General features: G+C 47.5%; 1 protein-coding gene across 1 annotated transcript in view; it reads left to right on the forward strand.

The window, feature by feature from the left end:
• LOC119970932 (CD82 antigen-like) overlaps positions 1 to 14,611 on the forward strand; it is a 50,336-nt gene that overhangs the window by 28,756 nt on the left and 6,969 nt on the right. Inside the window, exons 5-6 of the mRNA XM_038806042.1 lie at positions 7,369 to 7,476; positions 13,357 to 13,512. Of these exons, the coding sequence (XP_038661970.1) occupies positions 7,369 to 7,476; positions 13,357 to 13,512 (264 nt within the window). The remainder of the gene's footprint in view (positions 1 to 7,368; positions 7,477 to 13,356; positions 13,513 to 14,611) is intronic.

Consider the following 14,611-nt stretch of genomic DNA (forward strand, 5'->3'; position numbering starts at 1 on the left):
CACTGTCCTGTATTGGATCATTGACCCAGTATCACTGTTACACTGTCCTGTATGGGATCATTGACCCAGTGTCACTGTTACACTGTCCTGTATTGGATCATTGACCCAGTGTCACTGTTACACTGTCCTGTACGGGATCATTGACCCAGTATCACTGTTACACTGTCCCCTTTGGGATCATTGACCCAGTCTCACTGTTACACTGTCCTGTATGGGATCATTGACCCAGTATCTCTATTACACTGTCCTGTACGGGATCATTGACCCAGTGTCTCTGTTACACTGTCCTGTATGGGATCATTGACCCAGTCTCACTGTTACACTGTCCTGTATGGGATCATTGACCCAGTGTCACTGTTACACTGTCCTGTACAGGATCATTGACCCAGTGTCACTGTTACACTGTCCTGTATGGGATCATTGACCCAGTGTCACTGTTACAATGTCCTGTATGGGATCATTGACCCAGTGTCACTGTTACAATGTCCTGTATGGGATCATTGACCCAGTGTCACTGTTACAATGTCCTGTATGGGATCATTGACCCAGTGTCTCTGTTACAATGTCCTGTATGGGATCATTGACCCAGTGTCACTGTTACACTGTCCTGTATGGGATCATTGACCCAGTGTCACTGTTACACTGTCCTGTATGGGATCATTGACCCAGTGTCTCTGTTACACTGTCCTGTATGGGATCATTGACCCAGTGTCACTGTTACACTGTCCTGTATGGGATCATTGACCCAGTGTCTCTGTTACACTGTCCTGTACGGGATCATTGACCCAGTGTCTCTGTTACACTGTCCTGTATGGGATCATTGACCCAGTGTCACTGTTACACTGTCCTGTATGGGATCATTGACCCAGTGTCACTGTTACACTGTCCTGTACGGGATCATCGCCCCAGTCTCACTGTTACACTGTCCTGTATGGGATCATTGACCCAGTGTCACTGTTACACTGTCCTGTATGGGATCATTGACCCAGTGTCACTGTTACACTCTGTCCTCAATGGGATCATTGACCCAGTGTCTCTGTTACACTGTCCTGTATGGGATCATTGACCCAGTGTCACTGTTACACTGTCCTGTACGGGATCATTGACCCAGTGTCACTGTTACACTGTCCTGTACGGGATCATTGACCCAGTGTCTCTGTTACACTGTCCTGTACGGGATCATTGACCCAGTGTCTCTGTTACACTGTCCTGTATGGGATCATTGACCCAGTGTCTCTGTTACACTGTCCTGTATGGGATCATTGACCCAGTGTCACTGTTACACTGTCCTGTACGGGATCATTGACCCAGTGTCTCTGTTACACTGTCCTGTATGGGATCATCGCCCCAGTGTCACTGTTACACTGTCCTGTACAGGGTCATTGACCCAGTGTCTCTGTTACACTGTCCTGTATGGGATCCTCGCCCCAGTGTCTCTGTTACACTGTCCTGTATGGGATCATTGACCCAGTGTCACTGTTACACTGTCCCCTTTGGGATCATTGACCCAGTATCACTGTTACACTGTCCTGTACAGGATCATTGACCCAGTGTCACTGTTACACTGTCCTGTATGGGATCATTGACCCAGTGTCACTGTTACACTGTCCTGTATGGGATCATTGACCCAGTGTCACTGTTACACTGTCCCCTTTGGGATCATTGACCCAGTGTCACTGTTACACTGTCCTGTATGGGATCATTGACCCAGTGTCACTGTTACACTGTCCTGTACAGGGATCATTGACCCAGTGTCACTGTTACACTGTCCTGTATGGGATCATTGACCCAGTGTCACTGTTACACTGTCCTGTATGGGATCATTGACCCAGTGTCACTGTTACACTGTCCTGTACGGGATCATTGACCCAGTCTCACAGTTACACTGTCCTGTACGGGATCATTGACCCAGTGTCTCTGTTACACTGTCCTGTACGGGATCATTGACCCAGTGTCTCTGTTACACTGTCCTGTATGGGATCATTGACCCAGTATCTCTGTTACACTGTCCTGTATGGGATCATTGACCCAGTGTCACTGTTACACTGTCCTGTCCAGGATCATTGACCCAGTGTCACTGTTACACTGTCCTGTATGGGATCCTCGCCCCAGTGTCACTGTTACACTGTCCTGTCCAGGATCATTGACCCAGTGTCACTGTTACACTGTCCTGTATGGGATCATAGAACCATAGATTTTACAGTGCAAAGGAGGCCATTCAGCCCATCGTTTCTGCACCAGTTCTTGGACAGAGCACCCTCCTTAAGCCCCACAGCTCCATCCTATCCCTTTTATCCCTGCAACCCAGTAACCTGTCCTGTATGGGATCATTGATCCAGTGTCACTGTTACACTGTCCTGTACGGGATCATTGACCCAGTGTCTCTGTTACACTGTCCTGTACGGGATCATGACCCAGTGCTCACTGTTTACACTGTCCTGTACGGGATCCATTGACCCAGTGTCACTGTTACACTGTCCTGTACGGGATCATTGACCAGTGTCACTGTTACACTGTCCTGTATGGGATCATTGACCCAGTGTCTCTGTTACACTGTCCTGTATGGGATCATTGACCCAGTGTCACTGTTACACTGTCCCCTTTGGGATCATTGACCCAGTGTCACTGTTACACTGTCCCCTTTGGGATCATTGACCCAGTGTCTCTGTTACACTGTCCTGTACAGGGTCATTGACCCAGTATCACTGTTACACTGTCCAGTATGGGATCATTGACCCAGTGTCACTGTTACACTGTCCTGTCCAGGATCATTGACCCAGTATCACTGTTACACTGTCCTGTATGGGATCATTGACCCAGTGTCACTGTTACACTGTCCTGTATGGGATCATTGACCCAGTATCACTGTTACACTGTCCTGTATGGGATCATTGACCCAGTGTCACTGTTACACTGTCCTGTACGGGATCATTGACCCAGTATCACTGTTACACTGTCCTGTATGGGATCATTGACCCAGTGTCACTGTTACACTGTCCTGTATGGGATCATTGACCCAGTGTCACTGTTACACTGTCCTGTATGGGATCATTGACCCAGTGTCACTGTTACACTGTCCTGTATGGGATCATTGACCCAGTGTCACTGTTACACTGTCCTGTACGGGATCATTGACCCAGTGTCTCTGTTACACTGTCCCCTTTGGGATCATTGACCCAGTCTCACTGTTACACTGTCCCCTTTGGGATCATTGACCCAGTCTCACTGTTACACTGTCCTGTACGGGATCATTGACCCAGTGTCTCTGTTACACTGTCCCCTTTGGGATCATTGACCCAGTCTCACTGTTACACTGTCCTGTACGGGATCATTGACCCAGTGTCTCTGTTACACTGTCCCCTTTGGGATCATTGACCCAGTCTCACTGTTACACTGTCCTGTACGGGATCATTGACCCAGTGTCACTGTTACACTGTCCTGTACGGGATCATTGACCCAGTGTCACTGTTACACTGTCCTGTACGGGATCATTGACCCAGTGTCACTGTTACACTGTCCTGTATGGGATCATTGACCCAGTGTCTCTGTTACACTGTCCTGTATGGGATCATTGACCCAGTGTCACTGTTACACTGTCCCCTTTGGGATCATTGACCCAGTGTCACTGTTACACTGTCCTGTACGGGATCATTGACCCAGTGTCACTGTTACACTGTCCTGTATGGGATCATTGACCCAGTGTCACTGTTACACTGTCCTGTATGGGATCATTGACCCAGTGTCACTGTTACACTGTCCTGTATGGGATCATTGACCCAGTGTCACTGTTACACTGTCCTGTATGGGATCATTGACCCAGTGTCTCTGTTACACTGTCCTGTACAGGGTCATTGACCCAGTGTCTCTGTTACACTGTCCTGTACAGGGTCATTGACCCAGTATCACTGTTACACTGTCCAGTATGGGATCATTGACCCAGTGTCACTGTTACACTGTCCTGTCCAGGATCATTGACCCAGTATCACTGTTACACTGTCCTGTATGGGATCATTGACCCAGTGTCACTGTTACACTGTCCTGTACGGGATCATTGACCCAGTATCACTGTTACACTGTCCTGTATGGGATCATTGACCCAGTGTCACTGTTACACTGTCCTGTCCAGGATCATTGACCCAGTATCACTGTTACACTGTCCTGTACGGGATCATTGACCCAGTGTCACTGTTACACTGTCCTGTATGGGATCATTGACCCAGTCTCACTGTTACACTGTCCTGTATGGGATCATTGACCCAGTGTCACTGTTACACTGTCCTGTACGGGATCATTGACCCAGTGTCACTGTTACACTGTCCTGTACGGGATCATTGACCCAGTATCACTGTTACACTGTCCTGTATGGGATCATTGACCCAGTGTCACTGTTACACTGTCCTGTATGGGATCATTGACCCAGTGTCACTGTTACACTGTCCTGTATGGGATCATTGACCCAGTGTCACTGTTACACTGTCCTGTATGGGATCATTGACCCAGTGTCACTGTTACATTGTCCTGTATGGGATCATTGACCCAGTGTCACTGTTACACTGTCCTGTATGGGATCATTGACCCAGTGTCACTGTTACACTGTCCTGTATGGGATCATTGACCCACTGTCACTGTTACACTGTCCTATATGGGATCATTGACCCACTGTCACTGTTACACTGTCCTGTATGGGATCATTGACCCACTGTCACTGTTACACTGTCCTATATGGGATCATTGACCCACTGTCACTGTTACACTGTCCTGTATGGGATCATTGACCCAGTGTCACTGTTACACTGTCCTGTATGGGATCATTGACCCACTGTCACTGTTACACTGTCCTATATGGGATCATTGACCCACTGTCACTGTTACACTGTCCTGTATGGGATCATTGACCCACTGTCACTGTTACACTGTCCTGTATGGGATCATTGACCCAGTGTCACTGTTACACTGTCCTGTATGGGATCATTGACCCAGTGTCACTGTTACACTGTCCTGTATGGGATCATTGACCCACTGTCACTGTTACACTGTCCTATATGGGATCATTGACCCACTGTCACTGTTACACTGTCCTGTATGGGATCATTGACCCAGTCTCACTGTTACACTGTCCTGTATGGGATCATTGACCCAGTCTCACTGTTACACTGTCCTGTACGGGATCATTGACCCAGTGTCACTGTTACACTGTCCTGTACGGGATCATTGACCCAGTGTCACTGTTACACTGTCCTGTACGGGATCATTGACCCAGTGTCTCTGTTACACTGTCCTGTATGGGATCATTGACCCAGTCTCACAGTTACACTGTCCTGTACGGGATCATTGACCCAGTGTCTCTGTTACACTGTCCTGTATGGGATCATTGACCCAGTCTCACTGTTACACTGTCCTGTATGGGATCATTGACCCAGTCTCACTGTTACACTGTCCTGTATGGGATCATTGACCCAGTCTCACTGTTACACTGTCCTGTACGGGATCATTGACCCAGTGTCTCTGTTACACTGTCCTGTATGGGATCATTGACCCAGTCTCACAGTTACACTGTCCTGTACGGGATCATTGACCCAGTGTCTCTGTTACACTGTCCTGTATGGGATCATTGACCCAGTCTCACTGTTACACTGTCCTGTATGGGATCATTGACCCAGTCTCACTGTTACACTGTCCTGTATGGGATCATTGACCCAGTCTCACTGTTACACTGTCCTGTACGGGATCATTGACCCAGTGTCACTGTTACACTGTTTTCTATAGATTCTCGATTGAATGTGACTCTCACGTTGTCCTGTGCAGTGGTATTGGACCTCTCCCGACCCCACTCCATCACTTCCAAAGTGTGCCTGATTCAGTTCCCCTCCGCACCCTGTCCCTCTCCCAGTCTCGCTGCAAACGCAATGAATTCTCTTTCTTTTGACCCTCTTCAGGTCGCCTCCTGCACACCTCAAATTCCCTTTGAGCCATATGGCTGTCTGCCTTTCCTTCCAAAGTTATCACCTGATAGTCTCACCATGTTCCACACATTGCTCCATCTATTTAGGCCATTCTTCCCAACGCAGATCTTTCATTTAATTGCCCACCATTCCCAAATACGCTGTCATTTTTTAATTGGTTTTTGACTGACTGAATGTAGGCAGGGCCCCTAAGTGAGCATTCATATTACTGCCCTATTACCCCTTCCGTCCCCATCACAGGAACCAATGGAGAATTGGAAGCATCTCACTGTGAGGTCTTGTTATTTTCCAGCTCTTCCCCACATGTTCATCTTGAATAACTTCCAGTATCAGGAATGTTAGTTTCTGTTGTTTTATTTCCAGCTCACTGTTGAACATGTTCCAAAAGGAAAAATGAATCATTTTGTATCATTATTGTAGTTCTTCAGTATCTTTGAGTTTTGACATATCACTTTGATAGCAGTAGCCATGGTGTGGACAGTAAGTTGGATAGATGACCAGTTAAGAGAGGAATGTTGTCCGGTGAACCAAAGAACTCCCTCATCTCTAATCACAAGATCTTTAAAGCTGTATTTCCTTTGTGATTCCACCCAAAATACTGGGGTTTACGAGGTCGAATGAGGCCTGTGTGGGGCAGTGAAGCCTCAATGTCTGATGATGAATTCCCAGCATCCAATTGCCAATTAATGTCTTTCCCACAACCACAAAAACCATTTCCACAGAATGTAGCAGCGAGAGGGAAGGTCCTTGGAGGAATTTCCCTCCTGGGAAAGGTGATGTTCACTCCATAATGGGTGGGGACAGGGGAAGCGTTGTTGTGACTTAAGGCTTTGGTTCTGATGAATGGTCACTGAAAGGTTAAACGTTATTCTCCACACAGCTGCTGCCTGAACTGGGGAAACGATTCCCAGTTCCCCCTTTCAGAGAAGTTATTTGACCCAATTGCCCCTGTTGGTGTTTGTACTCAATGATCCTCCTCTGACTCAATCTAACCTGATCAGTGTATCCTTCAAACCTTTCAGCAAATCGTTTCATTTGAACCTGCTGACCACAAATTCCACTTGCCCCACTGGATGGGTTCACTGCACATGGACAAATCTTGCCTGAAAGTGAATCATATAAAAAAGCAGGAGTGAATATTTCTGACTTGTCAGGGAATGCTGGTTACCAGGCCAATCTAAACTCACAATATAGTCATCGAGAGTTGGCTTTTCATCCTTGTGTTTACTGATGGCCCAAGGTGCTGAGGATTGAGGTGGTTATTTCAACTAACTCATGGATCACACCAGTGCCACATACAGGTTCAGTGAGTTTGCACAAAGCCTCACTTTGTTGCCAGGGTAGAGTTGACACAGAAGAGTATTGAATCTAATTTCTCCACTGAAATAATTGGTTCCTTTTATAGCTCAAATCAGAGGTAACTGACATCATTCACCAAGTAATTGTCAACTACAATCCGCTGGAAAACACAGAAAACAGCTTTGGAAAAACATGGGAATACATCCAGAAGCAAGTGAGTAAAGAATGGAAATGGTCAAAAAGATTTTACACTCCCTGGACAGTGCTGGACATTAGCTGGGAATGAGCTGGGTGTTAATGAAGTTCCTCACAAATAAAGGCATTACACTGACCCCTCTCTGTGTCATTACTCTCTCCTCTCTCTATGTCATTACTCTGACCCCTCTCTGTGTCATTACTCTAACCCCTCTCTGTGTCATTACTCTATCCTCTCTCTATGTCATTACTCTGACCCCTCTCTGTGTCATTACTCTAACCCCTCTCTGTGTCATTACTCTAACCCCTCTCTGTGTCATTACTCTATCCTCTCTCTATGTCATTACTCTGACCCCTCTCTGTGTCATTACTCTAACCCCTCTCTGTGTCATTACTCTAACCCCTCTCTGTGTCATTACTCTATCCTCTCTCTATGTCATTACTCTGACCCCTCTCTGTGTCGTTACTCTACCCCCTCTCTATGTCATTACTCTAACCCCTTTCTGTGTCGTTACTCTAACCCCTCTCTGTGTCATTACTCTAACCCCTCTCTGTGTCGTTACTCTAAGCCCGACCCGTGTCGTTACTCTAAACCCGCTCTGTATTGTTACTCTAACCCCTCTCTGTGTCGTTAATCTAACCCCGCTCCGTGTGGTTACTCTAACCCCTCTCTGTGTTGTTACTCTAACCCCTCTCTGTGTTGTTACTCTAAACCCTCTCTATGTCGTTACTCTAACCTCTCCATGTGGTTACTCTAACCGCTCTCTGTGTTGTTACTCTAAACCCACCCGTGTATTTACCCTAACCCCTCTCCGTGTGGTTACTCTAACCCCTCTCTGTGTCATTACTCTAACCCCTCTCTGTGTCGTTACTCTAACCCCTCTCCGTGTGGTTACTCTAACCCCTCTCTGTGTCATTACTCTACCCCCTCTCTGTGTCATTACTCTGACCCCTCTGTGTTGTTACTCTAAACCCTCTCTATGTCATTACTCTAACCTCTCCATGTGGTTACTCTAACCCCTCTCTGTGTTGTTACTCTAAACCCACCCGTGTTTTTACCCTAACCCCTCTCCGTGTGGTTACTCTAACCCCTCTCTGTGTCATTACTCTAACCCCTCTCCATGTCATTACTCTAACCCCGCTCTGTGTCGTTACTCTAACCCCTCTCCGTGTGATTACTCTAACCCCTCTCTGTGTCATTACTCTGACCCCTCTGTGTTGTTACTCTAAACCCTCTCTATGTCGTTACTCTAACCTCTCCATGTGGTTACTCTAACCCCTCCATGTGTTGGTACTCTAAACCCACCCGTGTTTTAACCCTAACCCCTCTCCGTGTGGTTACTCTAACCCCTCTCTGTGTCATTACTCTAACCCCTCTCCGTGTGGTTACTCTAACCCCTCTCTATGTCGTTACTCTAACACCTCTCCATGTCGTTACTCTAACCCCTCTCTGTGTCATTACTCTACCCCCTCTCTGTGTCATTACTCTACCCCCTCTCTGTGTCATTACTCTACCCCCTCTCTGTGTCATTACTCTACCCCCTCTCTGTGTCATTACTCTACCCCCTCTCTGTGTCATTACTCTAACTCCTCTCTGTGTTGTTACTCTAAGCCCGACCCGTGTCGTTACTCTAAACCCGTTCTGTATTGTTACTCTAACCCCTCTCTGTGTCGTTAATCTAACCCCGCTCCGTGTGGTTACTCTAACCCCTCTCTGTGTTGTTACTCTAACCCCTCTCTGTGTTGTTACTCTAAACCCTCTCTATGTCGTTACTCTAACCTCTCCATGTGGTTACTCTAACCGCTCTCTGTGTTGTTACTCTAAACCCACCCGTGTATTTACCCTAACCCCTCTCCGTGTGGTTACTCTAACCCCTCTCTGTGTCATTACTCTACCCCCTCTTTGTGTCATTACTCTACCCCCTCTCTGTGTCATTACTCTACCCCCTCTCTGTGTCATTACTCTACCCCCTCTCTGTGTCATTACTCTACCCCCTCTCTGTGTCATTACTCTACCCCCTCTCTGTGTCATTACTCTAACCCCTCTCCGTGTAATTACTCTAAACCCGCTCTGTATTGTTACTCTAACCCCTCTCTGTGTCGTTAATCTAACCCCGCTCCGTGTGGTTACTCTAACCCCTCTCTGTGTTGTTACTCTAACCCCTCTCTGTGTTGTTACTCTAAACCCTCTCTATGTCGTTACTCTAACCTCTCCATGTGGTTACTCTAACCGCTCTCTGTGTTGTTACTCTAAACCCACCCGTGTATTTACCCTAACCCCTCTCCGTGTGGTTACTCTAACCCCTCTCTGTGTCATTACTCTACCCCCTCTTTGTGTCATTACTCTACCCCCTCTCTGTGTCATTACTCTACCCCCTCTCTGTGTCATTACTCTACCCCCTCTCTGTGTCATTACTCTACCCCCTCTCTGTGTCATTACTCTACCCCCTCTCTGTGTCATTACTCTAACCCCTCTCCGTGTAATTACTCTAAACCCGCTCTGTATTGTTACTCTAACCCCTCTCTGTGTCGTTAATCTAACCCCGCTCCGTGTGGTTACTCTAACCCCTCTCTGTGTTGTTACTCTAACCCCTCTCTGTGTTGTTACTCTAAACCCTCTCTATGTCGTTACTCTAACCTCTCCATGTGGTTACTCTAACCGCTCTCTGTGTTGTTACTCTAAACCCACCCGTGTATTTACCCTAACCCCTCTCCGTGTGGTTACTCTAACCCCTCTCTGTGTCATTACTCTAACCCCGCTCTGTGTCATTACTCTACCCCCTCTCTGTGTCATTACTCTAACCCCTCTCCGTGTAATTACTCTAACTCCTCTCTGTGTTGTTACTCTAAGCCCGACCCGTGTCGTTACTCTAAACCCGCTCTGTATTGTTACTCTAACCCCTCTCTGTGTCGTTAATCTAACCCCGCTCCGTGTGGTTACTCTAACCCCTCTCTGTGTTGTTACTCTAACCCCTCTCTGTGTTGTTACTCTAAACCCTCTCTATGTCGTTACTCTACCTCTCCATGTGGTTACTCTAACCGCTCTCTGTGTTGTTACTCTAAACCCACCCGTGTATTTACCCTAACCCCTCTCCGTGTGGTTACTCTAACCCCTCTCTGTGTCATTACTCTAACCCCGCTCTGTGTCGTTACTCTAACCCCTCTCCGTGTGGTTACTCTAACCCCTCTCTGTGTCATTACTCTACCCCCTCTCTGTGTCATTACTCTGACCCCTCTGTGTTGTTACTCTAAACCCTCTCTATGTCATTACTCTAACCTCTCCATGTGGTTACTCTAACCCCTCTCTGTGTTGTTACTCTAAACCCACCCGTGTTTTTACCCTAACCCCTCTCCGTGTGGTTACTCTAACCCCTCTCTGTGTCATTACTCTAACCCCTCTCCATGTCATTACTCTAACCCCGCTCTGTGTCGTTACTCTAACCCCTCTCCGTGTGATTACTCTAACCCCTCTCTGTGTCATTACTCTGACCCCTCTGTGTTGTTACTCTAAACCCTCTCTATGTCGTTACTCTAACCTCTCCATGTGGTTACTCTAACCCCTCCATGTGTTGGTACTCTAAACCCACCCGTGTTTTAACCCTAACCCCTCTCCGTGTGGTTACTCTAACCCCTCTCTGTGTCATTACTCTAACCCCTCTCCGTGTGGTTACTCTAACCCCTCTCTATGTCGTTACTCTAACACCTCTCCATGTCGTTACTCTAACCCCTCTCTGTGTCATTACTCTACCCCCTCTCTGTGTCATTACTCTACCCCCTCTCTGTGTCATTACTCTACCCCCTCTCTGTGTCATTACTCTACCCCCTCTCTGTGTCATTACTCTACCCCCTCTCTGTGTCATTACTCTAACTCCTCTCTGTGTTGTTACTCTAAGCCCGACCCGTGTCGTTACTCTAAACCCGTTCTGTATTGTTACTCTAACCCCTCTCTGTGTCGTTAGTCTAACCCCGCTCCGTGTGGTTACTCTAACCCCTCTCTGTGTTGTTACTCTAACCCCTCTCTGTGTTGTTACTCTAAACCCTCTCTATGTCGTTACTCTAACCTCTCCATGTGGTTACTCTAACCGCTCTCTGTGTTGTTACTCTAAACCCACCCGTGTATTTACCCTAACCCCTCTCCGTGTGGTTACTCTAACCCCTCTCTGTGTCATTACTCTACCCCCTCTTTGTGTCATTACTCTACCCCCTCTCTGTGTCATTACTCTACCCCCTCTCTGTGTCATTACTCTACCCCCTCTCTGTGTCATTACTCTACCCCCTCTCTGTGTCATTACTCTACCCCCTCTCTGTGTCATTACTCTAACCCCTCTCCGTGTAATTACTCTAAACCCGCTCTGTATTGTTACTCTAACCCCTCTCTGTGTCGTTAATCTAACCCCGCTCCGTGTGGTTACTCTAACCCCTCTCTGTGTTGTTACTCTAACCCCTCTCTGTGTTGTTACTCTAAACCCTCTCTATGTCGTTACTCTAACCTCTCCATGTGGTTACTCTAACCGCTCTCTGTGTTGTTACTCTAAACCCACCCGTGTATTTACCCTAACCCCTCTCCGTGTGGTTACTCTAACCCCTCTCTGTGTCATTACTCTAAGTCCTCTCCACGTCGTTACTCTAACCCTGCCCTTTATCGTTACTCTAACCCTGCCCTTTATCGTTACTCTAACTCTGGCCTTTATCGTTACTCTAACCCTGCCCTTTATCGTTACTCTAACCCTGCCCTTTATCGTTACTCTAACCCTGCCCTTTATCGTTACTCTAACCCTGCCCTTTATCGTTACTCTAACCCTGCCCTTTATCGTTACTCTAACCCTGCCCTTTATCGTTACTCTAACCTCGCCTGTGTTGTTACTCCAAGTCCGAGCCGTGTCGTTATTCTAACCCCTCGCCGTGTCATTACTCTAACTCCTCTCCGTGCCATTACTCTAACCCCTCTCTGTGTCATTACTCTAACTCCTCTCCATGTCGTTACTCTAACTCCTCTCCGTGTCGTTACTCTAACTCCTCTCCGTGTCGTTATTCTAACTCCTCTCCGTGTCGTTATTCTAACTCATCTCTGTGTCATTATTCTTACCCATCACTGTGTCTTTACTCTAACTCCTCTCCTTGTCGTTACTCTAACTCCTCTCCGTGTCGTTATTCTAATTCCTCTCTGTGTCATTATTCTTACCCATCACTGTGTCGTTACTCTAACTCCTCTCCGTGTCATTATTCTAATTCCTCTCTGTGTCATTATTCTTACCCCTCTCTGTGTCGTTACTCTAACTCCCCTCTGTGTCGTTACTCTAACTCCTCTCTATGTCATTACTCTTACCACTCTCTGTGTCGTTTCTCTAACCCTGCCCTTTATCGTGACTAACCCCACCCCGTGTTGTTACTCTAACCCCTCTCCCTGTCGGTACTCTCACTCCTTACCATTCATGGGTTTTGAGCATCCCCAGTGCGCATTCCTAATTGCTTTGAAGGGAGTTTAAGAGTCACCAGCATTGCTGTGAATTGGTGTAACATGTAGGCCAGGCCAGACCAGGTAAAGACTGCTGTTTTTTTTTTCTCTAAATGGCATTAGTGAATCAGATGGGGGTTTACGACAATTGATAATGGTTTCAGAGTCGCCATTCGACTCTTAATCGCGGATTGACACTGGATTTAAATTGCACAATCAGGGATGATGGGATTTGAATCCCAAAGCATTTGCCTATGTCCATGGATTGCTGATCCATGACATTAACACTGTGCTAGCGCCTCCCGCTACTTTGTTCCAACTCCTCCCCTGCAGCTGTGTTGTTACTATTACCCCTCAATTGGAAAGATTTATTGTCTTCCGGGTTATTAGCTTTGAGGAGGTTGTACATTTTCCTGCAACAGATTTTTGTTTTAACTTTTTTAGCTGAATTGTTGTGGCTGGTCTGGTTCGTCAAACTGGACTGAAAATGTGATAATCCAGAACAGCACAGTCAAACAGTTTCCCTGTTCCTGTTTGCCCGGGAATGCCACTGTGCTGGCAACTGGATTCTGTCTGGGAGATGTCAGCCCACTTATCATCGTGAGTCTTTCAATAGCTTTAATATTTCAATCTGTGTTTTATAATATCACCGTTCATTCCTCAAATGGTTCTTTGTACTGGACAGTACGACAGGTGAATTTCACAATCTTCTGGCACTTACCACATATCCGATAATTTGGAACTCCAATCGGAAGGTTGAGAATGGATGTTTAAATTGAATGGTCAGTCCTTCCTCGCTCTGTCGCTCCCAGGAAGCACACTCCCATTATAGACAGTGGGGGCACCCATACGGCCGGTGTCACTCTGTAGAACCAGGGGCCAAAGTAGGTGGTCAGTGGGGTGTACAGCAAGATGGCTGCCTTGCTGGCCATGGCAATGGCGGTCCATGACTTGACACCGCCCCTATCCCATGGGGCGTCTATCCGGCCACATGGCCTGTCCTCCTTCTGCCCCCTCCCCCGGCACTCGCAGGGCACCCAACCCCCACCCCGGCCAGTGTTCAGCTCGGCAGCCCGCGGTCACGCCTTTCTGTATCCTCCCTCCTCTATCTCAGCAGCCACGATGCCCATTTCACAATTTTTAAAACCACAAACTAACTGCACCGTCGGGAACTCGGGCCATCGGAGGGAGAGAATCGCGGAGCCCCCAGAGGATACAGGGTCAGGTCCGCTAATGATATGCAAATGGTGTTTACTGTACGTGCATTCCAGAAAGTATTGACTCTGCTGTCGAGATGACGGAGAATTGTGATTTGGGGTCAATACGACGCTTGTCGCAATTTCGGCATCGGAACCTATTCTCCGCCCAATCGTGTTTCCCAATTTCGCCGTCAACCAACGGAGAATCCTGCAGCATGATTGGTGAAAGCCAGGAGACCCCGCTCCTGGCACCTACCCAGCTTGCAATGCCTCGCGAGATTCAACGCAATCTCTCAAGATGTTGCAAGGGGAATCAAGCCCCCCTTAGGCGGGATCATTTTTTGGCAAATCTGCACATTAGAGAGAGACAGTAAGCCTTATTCTAATGTACAGATTTCTGAGGTACCTGAGGCTTTGCCTCGGTGACCCCGGGCGAACGCCGTTTGCTTCTGGTCCCTACAAACAGGGACCAGAGGAACGGCACTCATGGGGGTCTCCAA

This window comes from Scyliorhinus canicula, chromosome 9, assembly GCF_902713615.1.
Source record: "Scyliorhinus canicula chromosome 9, sScyCan1.1, whole genome shotgun sequence".
NCBI classification, from domain to species: Eukaryota; Metazoa; Chordata; class Chondrichthyes; order Carcharhiniformes; family Scyliorhinidae; genus Scyliorhinus; species Scyliorhinus canicula.